This window comes from Marmota flaviventris, chromosome 4 (genome assembly GCF_047511675.1).
Source record: "Marmota flaviventris isolate mMarFla1 chromosome 4, mMarFla1.hap1, whole genome shotgun sequence".
NCBI lineage: Eukaryota > Metazoa > Chordata > Mammalia > Rodentia > Sciuridae > Marmota > Marmota flaviventris.
The window spans coordinates 13,913,972-13,931,268 of record NC_092501.1 but is presented as its reverse complement, the minus strand read 5'-3'; the positions used below and the strand labels follow the sequence as shown (position 1 = coordinate 13,931,268).

Below are 17,297 nucleotides of genomic sequence, written 5' to 3'. Positions count from 1 at the left end.
GGTCTTTTTTTGTGCCTTTAATTGCTATATTAAAGTAGAAATAAAAACATTAGTATGTACATTTTTTTATGTAGCACAGTTAGACTATTTCATAAAAGTGAATAAAGATAACCTTTATGTTTAATTTTTAAAAGATTGTAAAAAATTTCTTAATTGTTTAGTTCTTGAAGATGAAGAGAATGAAGCCATTTGTACTACCAAAAACCTAGAGGCAGAAAAGCTAAAAATCAAAGAAAAGCCTCAAAATGATGCTGAATGCTTAAGGTGAGAATTGTCTATTATATTTTGGTATAAAATCTGGTAATTTAAATAGTTAAATAGAGTTTAGCAAAAAGTTTAGTGATTTTTTTACAAAGTTAAAAGATAAAGACATTATTTCCTTATTTGTGTGTTTTAAAACTTGCTGGAAAGCACACACTTCACTGTTTGGAAAGTCCATATGCATTGGGTAACAGTGACATCAGTTTTTTGCTTACTTCCATCTTGTAGACTGTTATTCATATCCCCAAAGATAAGACAACTCTCCTTTTTGTTATTCCTATTTCTAGGGGAAACACTGAAATTATATTTAATCTTTCTAGGTTCCAGAGGGTAGAGAATCAGAGAATCTCCTCTTTTACCTGAAATTTGTTACTCTAATTTGGTTCCCAAAGAATGAAAACTGTTTTTTGTGTATAATATATAAGTGCTTTTAATGTATTTGAATAATTGAATAATAGCTGATAGTCTGAATTACATAGTCATAAACATAAGGGGAAAAGATCTCCAGTTTCTTATTTGAGTATTTTTTTATTGATAATTCAGGGTTATATTTGCTGACTTCTAAGTTTTAAAATTCCTGTACTTTCTAGCCTTAAATAAGAAATGAAACCTCATTACTGAATCTATGAAGAAGCAAATGAAGCCTTTTTTCACATAAATCATAGAGGAAATATGTCCACTAGAGCTGAACAAATGCTTCATATTAGCAATGTTTTGCCTTCGGCCATAATTTTAGTAGATTGTGAGAAAATATTTGCAATTTAATTTTATGTTAAGTTTTATAAGCATAAAATATCAACCTCTTGGGTGATATATATGATACAGAATGAATTTCTGTAATGACAGTCTGCTCATTGATTTCTTTATACTTTTAAAAATGGTAGTACCCATTGGTATCATCATACTTAGTAGTGTGAGAGCTTCCAATATGCACTCCAGTTTTGTGGTTTTATCACTCAGTCATGAAGTTTTCCCTGAGTTAAAATTAAACACGCAAGTCTGTTAGAGAATGCTTTTTCCTTTAAAAAAAAATGGTGACAGAGGAAACAGAAATAGAAGGGAACATCAGTGCATATACCTAGTTCATTCATTGTATTTTAGCAGTTATTAATGAGTTGCCAATATTTATCAGTTCCCATTTTAAATTCCTTGATCTCTGTACTTAGTTTTCCTATGTTTTGTAAAAATTTTCTCAAGTGTGATAATTCAGGGTTATATTTGAGTTATATATGAAGAGTAAAAGCAAGCACTGAATATAATATTTTAGAGAAAGGACCATCAATCTGATAATTAGTGCAATAACACTTGTCTTGAAGGTTAAAAAATATCCCTAATTGAGAAACAATTTTATTTAAGGTTATTATAATTAAACTTCTACTTTTATTGAACTTTAACCAGTAAGAAAGCAATAACAAAAGAACACTTTAATATCGGTTCATCTCTTGAGCTTATTATTTCCTCAGTTTACTCCTCATCCATAATTTTTCTTTCCTCAGTTTCTGAAGTTATGATGGTAAACTGGTATAAAAACACTTTTGTCTTGATTCTTTCAAGAAGAAGAGACTACATTCACATAATTTTTATTAGAACACATTGTTATAATTATTTTATTTCATTATTTGTTATTATTGTTAATCTCATACTGTAACTAGCTTATAAATTAAACTTTATCAGGTTTATGTATAGTTATGTATGTGTAGAAAAGACATAGTTTCCCCACAGATGGGGGGGGGCTACTGCACTATGTTATTCCCTATATATACATACTTACCTATAAAAGTTTAATTATAATTTAGGCATAGTTTATAAAGATAAACTGGGTGATGTAGAGCCCAGTCTTTTCCTTTTCCTATCATTTTGGAGGTGGGCCTGCCTCAGACAATTGTCTTCCACTGCTTGTCTACCCACTCACTAGGTTTTAGAGTGGTTTTACAGTGAAGGCTTGTGGAGTCCAGTTCTGCCTATAATGTTGTGAGTCATTAGTCTAATTCTGAGTTCAATAACCTGGTCTGCAGATGTAAACTGCATTCTCCAGGCTCTGCTTTATCAGTAGTAAATAAGATATTTTAGTGTCTCATCTTTCTTCCTTATTTTTTAATTGGGCAGATGTGAGGCATGAAAGAAAAATGTTATATACTGGGCCCCATCAAATTCCTGGAACTATTATTTTTGATTATTGCTCAATACCAGGGTTACCAAAATACAGTTCTTGACTGTGATTTTTTAATATACTCCAAATAGTAATATAGCAAATAATTTATACATTTCCAGCATTTTCTTTACCCATAAAACTTCTTTCTAGAGTGATTTTATATTTTGTGTATCCAACATTTGTGGTTGTTTAATACAACAGGAAATGTTTCAGAAATAAATCTGCAAAGTCAACAGCATGAGATTTTCATTCTTGAACACTTAAAAGATGCTGTGGTTTTGTGAAGAGCATATTTGAAATGGAAACTGCACAAAAATTAATCTACATCTGCTACTGAGAGACTCCAAAAGCATTTATGGATAGTACTAAAGCAATGCTGTTGACTTTTCAGTGAAAAAGTCATTCAGTTAAGTTGTCATAGAGGTCACATTGATGGTTCTTAGGTTTATGAGAAGGCTTAAATATATTGTGGTATTAAAACACTGTAAACCTCTCTATATGATACACTGATAAACATGCATATTTATATATGAATTTATTTATTTTTTTATTTTATGTATGTGTGTATACACCACATACGTTTAAATTGTGAGAGCAGGCTATTTTATTGAATAAAAAATTCAAACAGTACCAAGATGTAAAAATCAGTCTCCTTTCTCCCTTACTGTAATGCATGAAGTCTATTATTGTTGAACATTTGCTGTGTATGTGCCAGAGCTTGTGTGCTTCTATGTATATGCATAGGCACATGCATGCATGTGTGTTCAGGAAAAATGGGATCATAGGATCATACTGACTGGACTCTGTTTGATTTATTGCTTAGCAAAATGTTATAGACATTTTTCACATTAGTTTGTAGTAATTAACTTCATTTTTAAATGTCATTGTCTGGAGATGCCATATTTAACCATTCTCCCATGAATGGATATACAAGACAGTTTCTAAATATTTATAATTAGACATGTTTCTATAAATGTATCCTTAAATGCTTACAGGAGAGTTTCTGTAACATTACTTTGAATAAACATCATTTGGTAGAGTAATAGGAATTGTTACCCAGGCTACATTTAGAAAATTGTCCACATTTATTTTGTTCTGTTTTCATTAAGAATTAACTCAAAGTGGACAAGTTTAATAAGATCTCAGCTCTAAAATTTATCAAAAATACTAGTCAAGTAATTATATATCTGTACCCAACCCATATTATCTGTCTTTTTAAAACATTTATAAAATATGAAAATCCTCATTTAATTCTAGGATCATTCTTAGCTATATATTTTGTTGAATATTTCTGTTGACTCTGCATTTTTTTCTGGTAGAACTTCATAATTTATTCACTAACAGATATGTCTCTACAACATTGATTAGGTAGCTTTCAAGCTAATAGAGATCCCCTGTTTTGTGAGTTCTTGGCATATATTCTAGTTACTAAGGCTTCTAAGTAAATACAGGGGAAATTTGATGGTAGTCTCAATTGATTTTTTTAAAAGTTATATTCTGATATAAATGCCTGTTCATTCCCTATGTTTTGAAATAATTTTGAATATTACACAAGCAATATACAGCATTACCATGATAATTTTCTACATTAATTATTATCTTTCATATTATCATATAGGTTTGATTTGGTTTTTCATTTTCATGCTTCTTTTTATAAACACATTCCTTTTGGTGTGCACGTGGGAAGATGACAAAAATTGTGTGGTAAAAACAATTGCCTAATCCAGGCAACCCAGAGTCTGGAGTAAAAGAAATGCTGGCAAGACCCCTCTTCTACTCCTTCTCAGCAGATTCCTCTGCCTGTGAAGTTTCTTGCCTGTGTGGTGGTTGCCTATACTAAGGGAAAGCATAATTAGAAAATCAATAATTCTGTTTTCACACAATCAACTTTCAGACTCATTTTCAGAAGTAAATTATATATGGAAGAAAGCCACTCTATTGCTTTTGAAAAAGTAATTTTGTGTTCAAATGGCACCAACATAATTTTCATATGAATTAATATAGAGAAATCATATTTAAAAAAATCAAACCATGGAAAACCTAGTGGAAAGTAGAGAAGAGTACTTATTAAACCTCTAGTATGACTAAAGAAACTGAAAAGGAAAAAAGTAACATAAGATTTAAAATCCTATGTGTTGAAAATGTCATCAACATGAAATGGTAAACTGGAAAAAAATTATAGTATCATGACAGCAGATTATTAAATAACCAGCTGATTTAAAGTCCATAAGAAAACACTAAAATCAATGGTTTTCATTCATACATTTATCCAAGAAGCAGGTATTAAAATATCTGCTTTATATCATATAATGTGCTAATTACTGAGGATACTCAGCTGAATTAGGCTAATTCAGGTATACTGCTTATCAATGAAAGACAAATTAAAACCACTCAATATTTTTTCTGTCAAATTTTGAAATTATTTAATAATACATAATTTTCATATGAATTTTAATAATTTTCATAATAATTTTAATAATTTAAAAATTATTAAATGGCAGTATTCAAAAATTGGCAAAGGTGTATTATAGAGATGACACATTGCTACTATCAACATACATTATAAATATTTGGAATGCAATTTAATGTATGTATATTAATTATCTTTAAAATGATTATGCCATTTTACTCAATAATTCTGCTTGTGAGCTCTATCCTGAGTACAGAAGAAGCTTTATGCACAGAGAATGTTCAGTGTAGCTTCATTTGTGGTAGAAAAAAATAGGAACAACTGAAATTCCCTACCATAAGTGAATAATTAAGTAAACTCTGGTGTAGCCACTTGGACTACCTACATATTTATCTTAAATGGTATTAATTGGCATACACAGTTTAGTAGTGGAAATATATAATAACATTAAGCAAAAGAAAAAAATCAAAAGGCAAAATTGTATAATCACTATTATATGGAAACTAAAGACTACAATGAAATATACTTAAATTTTAACAGCATTTGAATTTGGGTACAAGGACTTTGGATGAAATTTGTCCTTTCTAGTTAAATTGTAGTTGTATACAAGCCCAATAGCTAAAAGGAGTGTGCTGTTAGTTAAGGCTTTTTTTTATGTCATTGAGAGGTAACTGAAAGTAATTTGTGGTGGTTCAGGAAATCATTAAAACACATGGAACATAAATTTTGCTAAACTAACTAGCAATGCTAACTCATCCTGTTCATTATTTGATGATTCAGAGAAAGGTGACAGTAACCAATGAAAACTGTTCTTAGTTATTATGCAGGGGGATGAGGGAACTCCTTCCTTCATTACATCGTCAATCAGTTTATGCACTGAAGCATGATTTCTGTTATCATTATTTTGCTTTGACTAGCTGCAAATGTATTAATATTCATACTATTATCATCTAGCCTCTTTTAAACCTAGCAATAGTCCTGTAAGTACAGATCTAAATTCTACAGCTTGATTATATGCCAAATAGAAAAATACTTACTATAATTTTTTCTGAATGCCCTCCTTAATTTCAAGTCTCTCTTTCTGTTATTAAGTAACTGAATTCAAGAGTGGTCACCACCCAATTCTGATGGACATGAATATGTAGTTACAGAATATTTAGTCCATCTGAATTGAAGAAGGTGAAGGGAAAGTATTGATGGGATAGAGGAAAGAAAATCTCTACCATTTAATTTGAAAAAAATATATATTTAAATTAGACCTTAGGTACATTTGTAATAATAGCATCTAGTACATTGTACCAGCCCTGTACTGGGAATTAAACCCAGGGCCAAGAGCATGCTAGACAAGTGCTCTACTGCTGAGCTACCTCCCCAGCTCATACTGCATTAAACCTTACACTTATTCTTTAAACATATTTAATATAAGAGTTTTTATGCTTGTCTACAATCTAATGTCATAATTAACAACTTATTGTTTTTCTTAACTAAGCATTCCTTTAGGATTCTATTTAGTGTTAAATTCTAAAAAATTCATAACACAATGAACTTAACATATATAGGGTATTATTTCCACATCCATCCTTATAAATATTATGTCTTTCTTCCCTAGTCATTCTTAAAATAATATATGTAAACTCTATGTATTTTATAAATATAATAATCTACTGAATACCTGTGAACCAACTAAAATATTACCAGTAATTTACATTAGATATGGCTCCTCCTTTATCTTGTATGTTCTTTCTTACCCCATATATAATTAATGTTTCATATTAACATTTCATCTTCTTGTGAATGTGTTCATTTTCTTCCTTTATTATATAATTTATTTATATTTACATTATATGTTTATATATAATCCATCTGCCATAGATATATGTGCATGCCCACATATATATTTTGTTTGTTTTTGAGTTGTATAAAAATGGTATTATATGGCCTAGAACTTATTCTTGGTTCAACATTGTTTCTAAGATTTAGCCATGTTTGTGAGTATAAATAGATGAGTGAATATGTCACAGTTTTTTTCTCTTTTTAATGGAAAGTTGAGGTGTTTCCAGTTTTTTACTCTCACAAGTACTGTACATGCATGTTGGATCACACATGCAAGACTTTCTCTAGGACATATGCCTCCTGGAATTACTGAATATAGGGCATGGGAATACTGGACTTCAAGATAATGACAGGCTATTTTCCAAAGTGATTAAACCAAATTATACTTACATTAGCACATTATAAAATTTCCCTTTCATCTCCATTCTCCTTAATAATACTTTATTCTCAAACTTTAAGTTTTGCCTATCTTGTAAGTGTAAGATGATATTTTGTAGTTTTAATATGCATTGCTCAGATATTTCTGGAACCAAGTGATAGCATTTTTTCATCTGTTTATGGCCCATGCATTTCCTTTTCTATAAAATGTCTCTAAATGATTTTTCCATGATGTTTGAGTGTGCACACGTGTGTGTAGTCAAGGATCTATTTTGAGTGTGCACCCCTGTGTATAGTCAAGTCAATTATCTTCTCCAACTGCATCCATTTACCTGCAAATGCCATTATTTTATTTGTATTCCATTGATCAGTGATTTTATTTCTGTTCAGAACTGTGTTTCAATTACTTAATTACTATTAGGTACATACTACTCAGTTATAACTATTTAATTACTGTTACTTTATAATGAGTCTTGACATAAGGTAGGGCATGCCCATAAGTTATTTTGTTGTTGTTTTCACCAAGAGTGACTTGGTTATTCTTAGCCCTTTGCTTTTTAATATAAATTTCTGAATCCACTTATCATATCCATGAAAATCAGTTTATTTTCACCTTCTTTGGTAGAGTATGATGTTCCAGGCTCACCCTATAGTTTCCTATTTCAATCAGATATTTCTGGAACGAAGTATTTTTTCAAGGAACCCTGGTGTATTTGAGGTGGGAATGGTATTTAGAAACTAATCAGAGTGCTAGATATGCTTCATTGGTACCTGAAGTCATTGCTTCTAAGCATCTGAAGTGGGCAGAACTAACAATATCAGATTTTTTTTTAAAGAGAGAGAGAGAGAGAGAGAATTTTTTTTTAATATTTATTTTTTAGTTATTGGCGGACACAACATCTTTGTTTGTATGTGGTGCTGAGGATCGAACCTGGGCCGCACGCATGCCAGGCGAGCGCGCTAACGCTTGAGCCACATCCCCAGCCCAAACAATATCAGATTTTTAAAAAATATATTTTTATAGTAGATGGACACAATACCTTTATTTTATTTTTATGTGGTGCTGAGGATTGAACTCAGTGCTTCACACGTGCTAGGCAAGCACTCTACCATTCTACCTCAGCCCACAATATGAGATTTTAAAAATCATGAATATATACTGATCCCCTCCAATTCAAATCCAAAATGAGAGTGCCTGCCTTCTTGTTCCTCTATTGTATATCTATCTTCAGTAGTCATTAATTATTTCCTAAATTCTTCAATGAAAAGTTATTTTTAAATTAGTAGGTATGTACTCCCACTACTAAATAAAATTTCAGACAACTCTAATTCTTATTGCCTTACAACCACTGAAGGTGGTTGTACCATTTTCGATTCTTTCTAGTGGTGTTTGAGCATATTTATTTCCCCATAGGCTCACCAGAAGAATTTTTTTGTCAAGTGTTTGAAGTTTTTTTTGTTTTGTTTTGTTTTTTTTAAGGAGAGAGAGAGAGAATGAATCTTTTTTGTAGATGGACACAACACAATGCCTTTATGTTTATGTGGTGCTGAGAATTGAACCCGGGTCCCGCCCGTCCTAAGAGAGTGCTCTACGGCTGAGCCACAATCCCAGCCCAAGTGTTTGAAGTTTTGACAATATGATAGACAAGAAATGGTATCCCTGTATAGTATATTTACAAGTCTTTATTACCAATGAAATTGATAACTTTTTCATACTTTTAAGGAGCATTTGTATACTATTTTCTTTTTAATTTTTTAAATACATGACAGCGGAATGCGTTAAATTCTTATTACACATATAGAACACAATTTTTCATATATTTGTAAATAAAGTATGTTCACGCCAATTCATGTCTTTATACATGTACTTTGTTTTTTGGGGGTTTTTTGCATTACAATTCTTATTACACATATATACCACAATTTTTCATATCTCTGTTTGAATATAAAGTAGGTTGACACCCAATTCATGTCTTCATACATGTACTTTGGATAATGATGTCCATCAAATTCCACCATTCTTGCTAATCCCCTGCCTCCTTCCTTTCCCTATCTAGAATTCATCTATTCCTCCCATGTTCCCCCTCCCTATCCCACTATGAATCAGTCTCAAATATCAGAGAAAATATTTGGCATTTGTTTTTTGGGGGATTGGCTAACTTCACTTAGCATTATCTTCTCCAACTGTATCCATTTACCTGCACATGCCATGATTTTATTCTCTTTTATTGCTGAGTAAAATTCCATTGTGTATATATACCATATTTTTTTATCCATTCATCCACTGAAGAACATCAAATTCCCCTTCCTTCAGCCTTTTTCTTTCCTTCTTCCTCCCTTCCTCCCCATCCCCACTTCCTTTATTGCTTTCTTCCTTCCTTCCTGTTGGTTCTAACCCAGACCTCCCCCCATATGAACTTCTAGTTTATGACTTCCTCATTTTCCTATCAGGGTATCAGGGTTTTGGTCACATTCCCCCCTTGGATAGAGAATCTTTACATATTAGAGATTTGTCCTTTTATTGTGATATATGTGGCAAATATTTTTTCCAGAATATTATTTATCTTTGACTTTACTTATGGCCATTTTTTCCATGCAAGTTTTTTGTTTGTTTGATTTGAGTCAGGGTCTTGTTATGTTGCTGAGTTTGGCCTTCGTCCTAATCTTCCTGCCTCTGCCTCTCTCAAATACCTGGGGTTGCAGGCATGTGCCTCTATGCCTGGTTACTATGAAATTTTCTAACCCAGTTGAGTTTAAAAATATTTTCTTTTATTTCATTTATATTTTTGAACCATAATTTTAAACTTTATCCACATCCAGCATATAAAGCAGTTTACTTGTGCTTTGGTTTTTGTCCTTATGTTGTTTCATTATTTTATATTTAATTATTTGATCCATTTAGAGTATATATGCTATAAGGTATATATGCAGTTTTAGCCTTGTCTGTACATTTACACTTACATTCATCTGCAAATGACTGACTATTCAGTTGTCCTAACACAACTTATTAGGAGTTCATCTTTTTTCCTTCATTGATTTGAGGTGCCACCTTCATCATACACTAAATGTCTTTTGTACTTTAACCTATTTTTCTTTTATATCCCACTGCTTGATTAATATACCAGTATGGCACTGTATTAATTATCAAAGGTTAATAATATGCTTAATATCTGTTAGGTCTAGTCACCCCTCTTTGTTTTTCTTTTGCATTGCTTTCCCTAAAAGAAAACAATTCAAGAGCTTTCCTCAAAAAAAAATTTTGTGTGTGTGTGTGTGAGTGTGTGTGTGTGTTTCTTTCACATGAATTTAAGGATCAATTTGCCTAGCATTAGGGAACATAATAATATTTATATTTTTTTAAAAAAATTATTTTTTTAGTTGTAGTTGGACACAATATCTTTGTTTTATTTTTATGTGGTGCTGAGTATTGAAACCTGCGCCTCACACGTGCTAGGCGAGCGCTCTACCGCTGAGCCACAATCCCAGCCATAATAATATTTTTATTAAAATCACTTTCATTTGATTGAGCTTGGGATGATTAACATTTTATGATGTCTGTCCAAGGAAAAGTCATGTTAGTAATTAATGATAATAAAGCCTGTTAATTTTTTATGCTAATTTAATATCTTTCCTTCTTACTAAATTATTGTTTGAGTTAGCTTTCTCATTGATTCTTCTGGTATATTGTCATATTTTCTGAACGCTAAAGTAGCTTTATTTCTTCTCTCAAATTTTTGTACCTCAAGTTATTTTTCTCTAGACTAATTATGATGGCAAGTTACTCCAACAAAATATTAAAGAGTAGTAGAGGCAATGAGCATCCTTGTTGTGACCTTAAGATTGCCTCTAGTGTTTCCCCAGCAATATGCTTACTGTAAGAATGACATATAAATAAATATATATATATACACACAGGTGTGTGTGTGTATGTGTGTGTGTGTGTGTGTATGTGTGTGTGTGTATATATATATATATATATATATATATATATATATATATAGTAAAAAGAATACCCACCAATTGTGATTTTTACTGAGAATTTTTATCAGGGATGAATTTTTAATAATTGAGAGGTGGTTTCAGCACTTCTAGGAATAAATATAATATTTTTCTCCTTAGAAATTAGTATGGTCAGTTATGTTAATGAATTTGTGATATTGAACTGCACATTCAATTCTGAAATAAATCCTCATTGATCATAGCTTATTATTTCCTTAATGTGGTATTGGATGCTTTTTAATATCTGTTAGGTCTAGTCACCCCTCTTTGTTTTTACCAGCTTTTTAGCTGGTATTTCATTTATAATTTTTGCATCAATATTTATTGGTGTGTGTGTGTATGCGTGTATGCATTATGTTTATCAGGTTTAGGTATCATGTTATGCTTGCTTCAGGGAAGGAAGTTAACTTTTTTCCTTATTTTTATAGTATATACAAGTTTATGTCATTTGGGGATTATCTGGCATCTAAATATGTTTTTGCTTTTTGTTCATAATATAGTTCTTTAAGAATCCTCTCTACAGAAAAGTAAAGCAAAATCTTTCCCATTCAGCTATGGTACCTTTGTGAGAGATAGACAACTTGAAAGGGCTGTAACCTTAAAAGACATATGAGAAGCAAAAAATGGAAATTAAGGGCCCTAGAGAGACAAAAGAAAGTCATTAAATTAAAAAAACATATAAAGTCCTTTTCCATCCAAATGATAAGAGAAGTATTGATTAAAATAACCTTCTTCAGTTCAGCAGAAGTCTCTACTCTCTAACCTGTGAGGTCTCAGACCTGTTCTTAGTGTTCTTCCACGTGGGGTGGACCTTTCACTTCAGACTGTTTATTCACCCCTGAGACCCTTTTCGTTTCTCCTCCCTTCCATTTAACTACTGCTTAATTCCCTCCCACTGGTATAGGCTTCACAGCTGGATGTAGATGTTTATTTCTCTAATTAAATGTAACTTCAAGTTTGTAATATCTTCTATTTCCCCGTTAGCTCCTATGGATGGTTTATGGGTGATTTCATTTTTTTTTTTTTTTTTTAGTGAGAGCTTTTATTTATGTATTTATTAATTTAGGTGATAGTTGCCATCTTATGGGAACCTAAACTCCTACCAGTGCCTTTCTTTTTTTTAAAAAAGACAGGTTTATTGAAGTATAATTTATATAAAGTAAAATTCACCCTTTTTAGTATACAGATTTATGAGTTGAAAAACACATTCAGTCATGTAACCACCACCACAATAAAGATACTTTTATTACCCCCAAATTTTTCCTCTTGCCCATTGATAATCAGTGTAGTCAATGCCTAGTCCTTGATCTATTTTCTTTTCCTGGTTTTTCTTTTTTCCAATATGTAGTATAAGTGGAGTGAAATGCTATGTAATTTCTAAGGTCTGGCTCTTAAATTTGGTATAATGCATTTGAGATTCATCCATACTGTTCCATATGCCAGAGATAAGGGCAGAGAGTTTTACAAAAATAATGAAATACTTCAAGGCATTGATGCATGGAGCTCAGAGAGGACCAAGCAGCATTTAAAAAAAAAAGGGGGAAACTTATATATGCACCATATTCAAACCCATGAAAAACAAATATAAAGAGAAAATCATGAAGAAAAACACAAAGACACCTTACATACAAAGGAATAATGATAAGAATCAGAGTGGACGAGTCATTAGAAGTTATACAAACCAGAAGACAAAAAATGACATCTTAAAGTAAGAGCTGTCACAATTCAGAATTCTCATAAAAATATTGTTCAGAAATGAAAGCAAATTAAGAGTTTTTTAGACAAACATGAATTTATTGAATTCCTTGCCAACAGATTACACTACAAAGATTAGCAAGATTTTTACGAAGAAGGAATTTGATACCAAATGGAAATTTGGAGCTACACAAAGAAATTAAAGAGTTTCAGAAATGGATGAAGATAAATATAAAACACACTTTTTCATTTTAATTGATCAAAAAAATAAATGACTAGAGTAAAAGTAGTAGCAATATATTTTAGATCTATAATATATGTAAAAAGAGACTTATAAAATGATAAAAGGACAAAAACATGTGAGGGAGAAATTAGAAACATACTGATATAATGTTTTTATCCTGTAAGTTCAGCAGCAGTATTATATTTGCGAGCACACAGTATTAAAATGAAGATGCATATTATACACTCAGATGCAATTGTTGTTGAAATTTTAAAATAGATAGGAATAGAGGAGATAAAATGCAATCATAAAAATAATCTCAAACTAGACAGAAAGGGGAAAAAACAAAGAATGATAGAATAACTGAAAAACAACTAGAAAAATACTGTATTTTAAATCCATACAGGCAACTACATTAACTATAAATGGTTTAAATATGCCAACTAAAAGACAGATTGTCATTTGAGATAAAAGAATAAGACACACTATTTGGTTTCTTGGAAAATATCCACTTTAAATGTAAAGACACATATATTAAAAGAATGGAATGCAATATCCTATGCTAGCATTCTGAAAGTTCTAGTTTCTCCACGTCCCTAGCAGGATTTGATACTAACCATTGTTTATGGATAAGTAGTAGGATTTCATTGTGCTTTCCTTATATGTCTCTGATCACTAATAAAGTTGAAAACCATTGCATATTTTTATTAGCCATGGGATATTTTTTGAAAAACTATTAAAAGTTGTTTTTTTGGTTTGTTTTGTGTCCATTTTCCAATTTCTGCCCAATTCCATCTTTTTTTCTTCTACATTCATGTTGTTTGTATATTATGAATATAACCTATAATCTCTTCTTATTTCTGCTGACTTTTACTTATACTGAACTTTCTAGTTGTGTGCTTGGTGATGTTTGATTGCAACCTCAATTTTTTGTAATCTGGGGAAAGCCTATAGGTCAAAGTAAGTTAAGGGTTCCTTCAGAGAGGATTTTCTTTTGCTGTTGCTGGAATTCTGGGAGATACTGCTGGCCTACAACCCTTTTGCCTTCACCTTGAGGCTCAGGACTCAACAAAGGTTCAAGTTGATTGTACTTTTCACCCAGCTCTGTCATTTTCAGTCTATGACCTCAGGGCAGCTTCACACTCCCAGTTTTAGGTCTTTACCTCTGCAGTCACAGCTCCTGGCTTTTGATTATGTTTTTGTTTTTGAAAGAAATTTTAGTCATAATGAAAGATGGTTTCTTCACTATTTTCCATATTAAACACAAGCATAAAGTATTTTTTTTTAATTAAAATTATTTTAAAGATTAAAGATTTAATCGGGGAAAGAATTAATGTAGTATTCTTACTCTCAAAACATTTTAATTATATGTGTATTTTAAAATATTGTTAATTTTAGAACAACAAAAAATGTTAGAGGTTTTTTTTGTTGTTGTTTATTGACTTGTTTGTTTTTAAAGTTCTGGTGAAGGCTGGGGTTAAGGCTCAGTGTCAGAGTGTTTTCCCCACACATGAGAGGCACTGGGTTCGATAATCAGCACCACGTAAAAATAAATAAACAAAATAAAGATATTGTGTCCATGTTTTACTAATATATGTGTGTGTGTGTGTGTGTATAAAATTTCAGGTGAGGTTCAAAAATGCTAAATGATTTAACCAAGCTTTGTCAGTTTGTTAGTGGCCAGGACTAAAACAGAGGTTTTCTGGAATACTACTATATTTTTTCCACTGAAACATTATTTTAATTACCATAAAATTACTAATAATTAATTATTATTAATTTAGCAATTAATAATAGTGCTTATTATTTATTGTATAATTAATTTACTTCATGGGAGATATTTTTCTCAAAATTTTATATAGTCCTTAAAGAATTATAGAGAATTAAAATTTCTAAATTCTTTAGTTTTAATTTGAAATTCTGATTTTTGAAACTACAAACCTCCCACTGTCTGTGTAGTAAAAAATATTATGCAATAGTTTATTGTTCAACTATAGAGGAAATTTTTCTTTTAAACAGACTTAAAAAAGAATTAGAACTTTATAAGGAAGAGGACCTAGAGAGTGTTTATGAAGCCCTCCAAACAGAAATCGAATTTCTGGAGTTGGTAAGTCACTAATTGTTCATCTTCTGTTTTACTTTATTTTACCTTCAGGTAGGAATGGTTTTACTGATTTATGTATCCTTGAATTAGTGTTTTGATCTTCTACAAAAACCAAAAAGCAACAATGAATAAAACTAAAGTCAGAATTTTAATCTGTAACATGTTTTGAGTTCTCCTGGGGAGTTAGATGCTACCTAAAGTAAGTTATAGTCAAAGAAAATATGTACAATTTCAAACTAAGTTTTTAAAAAATTCAAATCTGACCTCACTGTTGTTCCTTGACTGAAACTGTTCTCTTATTATAGGATTAATGCACTGACACAGTTTAACTTTCATAACGCATAAAAGCTTTTTGTTTTTGATAGGTATAAATTATACTTTCATTATATTTGATCCTGAAACTTTCTTGTTACAAATTTTTATGATATCAAAAACTTTGGATTCAGTTATTGGAAACTTATTTTCAGATTGTGTGGGAACACTTTAAATTACTTTAACCACTTACTTAGGTTGTTTATAAAATCAACACAATATTTGCCATATTCTATTTAATACAAAGATGCAAAAGACATGTTAAAATATATTTTTAATTGTATATATTATATTTTGTTTCATGATTATTTATTTAATTTTTTAAATTTTGGGTTTTTTTAAGTTGTTGATAGACCTTTATTTTATTTATTTATATGCAGTGCTAAGAATCGAACCCAATGCCTCACACATGCCAGGCAAGTTCACTGCCGCTGAGCCCCAGCCCCAGCCCTCATGTTTATTTTTTATAAACATTTTCTTGTTCAAAAATGTTCCAATTATGTTTTGACTTATGATTTCTATAAAAACTTTCAAACACATGATCCAGAAAGGCGCAAAGTTATTGTTATATTAAATTCAGGTAAATTTTATGTGAATCTTTTTTTTTTAAACATCAGAAATTTATTAGTTGCTCAAAACATTACATTGATCTTGACATATCATATATCATACATTTGATTCAGAATCTTTTATTAAGAATTTAAGTTGAGGGCTGGGATAGTGGCTCAGGGGTGGAGTGTTTGCTTAGCATGCGTGAGGCACTAGGTTGTATATTGGCACCACATAAAAACAAATAAAATAAAGGCAATGTGTAAAAAAAAAATCTACATAAGATTTGACAAGTATATTTTAAAAAAAAGAATTTAAGTTGAGGCTAGGTGTGGTAGTGTACACATGTAATCCCAGCTTTTACTTGGGAGTCTGAGCCAAGAGGATCACAAATTGAGGCCAGCCTGGTTAACTTAGTGAGGGACCCTGTCTCAAAACAACAAACAAAAAATGAAAAGGGCTGGGGATATAGTTTAGTGGGAGAGTGCTTGCCTAGCATGTGCAAGGTACTGCATTCAATCCACACAACACACACAGGCACACACGCATGCATGCATACACACACACACACACACACACACACAGAATTTAGATTTCATTAGGAGTATTTATCAATTCTTTGCTTTTCAGACATTGGCACAGAAAGAACTTCAGGAAAAAAAATAACTTTTCAAGAGGGGATGACCCATATGAGACTTGATCAAAGCATCTTAGAATCAAATTGTTGTGATGAATGCATCAGTGGTACCCATTTCAAACGATTCTTGTGCAAAAAGGACCAAAATATTGGGATTCGGTCTGACTTCAGTCTTATTGATATTCAGTTGTTGATATCTAAGAGGATGGGTTTGTTGGCACATCAAAATAATTATGTTCTTGTCTTGTCATTCTCTCAAACTTTAAGGGTTCTTGTGTGGTATACTTTTGTTTTAAAAGGAAGAGAAAGAAGTAGATATTGTATTCACAGGCTTTGTTATAGTCCTCTGGGCTTAAATTTATCTGTCCTTTCTGATCTGTACTTTTCATTCTTTATTGTTGCTTACCTCAGGTTCAGTCAAACCATGTAGGAAAAAGTGCTCAGATTATTGACTCAATTTTGTTGGTGCCATTTCCACCAAGAGGTGCTTACTTTCATTTTAATCCTTCTCCAGTCATAAGATGTCCATTGACAGAGGTCCTCTGAGGCTTTTCATCTGTAAAAGCCAGGTTTTTTTTTTTTTTTTTTTTTCCATTTTCTCTGTGTGTCTACAGAGTTAATGTCTAGGGCACCTGCAACCATTTTCCAGCAATTTGTGCCTGCCAGTTTTCTTCCTAATGCCAGTGTTGGTTAGAAAGAAAATAAGTTATCCACTTGGGGAGGTACATAACCTCCTTATGGCCA

General features: G+C 31.4%; 1 protein-coding gene across 1 annotated transcript in view; it reads left to right on the top strand.

Annotated features, from left to right (window-relative positions):
- Ccdc172 (coiled-coil domain containing 172) overlaps nucleotides 1-16,582 on the top strand; it is a 49,466-nt gene extending 32,884 nt beyond the window's left edge. The window contains exons 6-8 of the mRNA XM_027929878.2: nucleotides 162-264; nucleotides 14,971-15,058; nucleotides 16,547-16,582. Coding sequence (XP_027785679.1) covers nucleotides 162-264; nucleotides 14,971-15,058; nucleotides 16,547-16,582 — 227 coding nt within the window. The remainder of the gene's footprint in view (nucleotides 1-161; nucleotides 265-14,970; nucleotides 15,059-16,546) is intronic.
- Nucleotides 16,583-17,297: the final 715 nt, after the last annotated feature.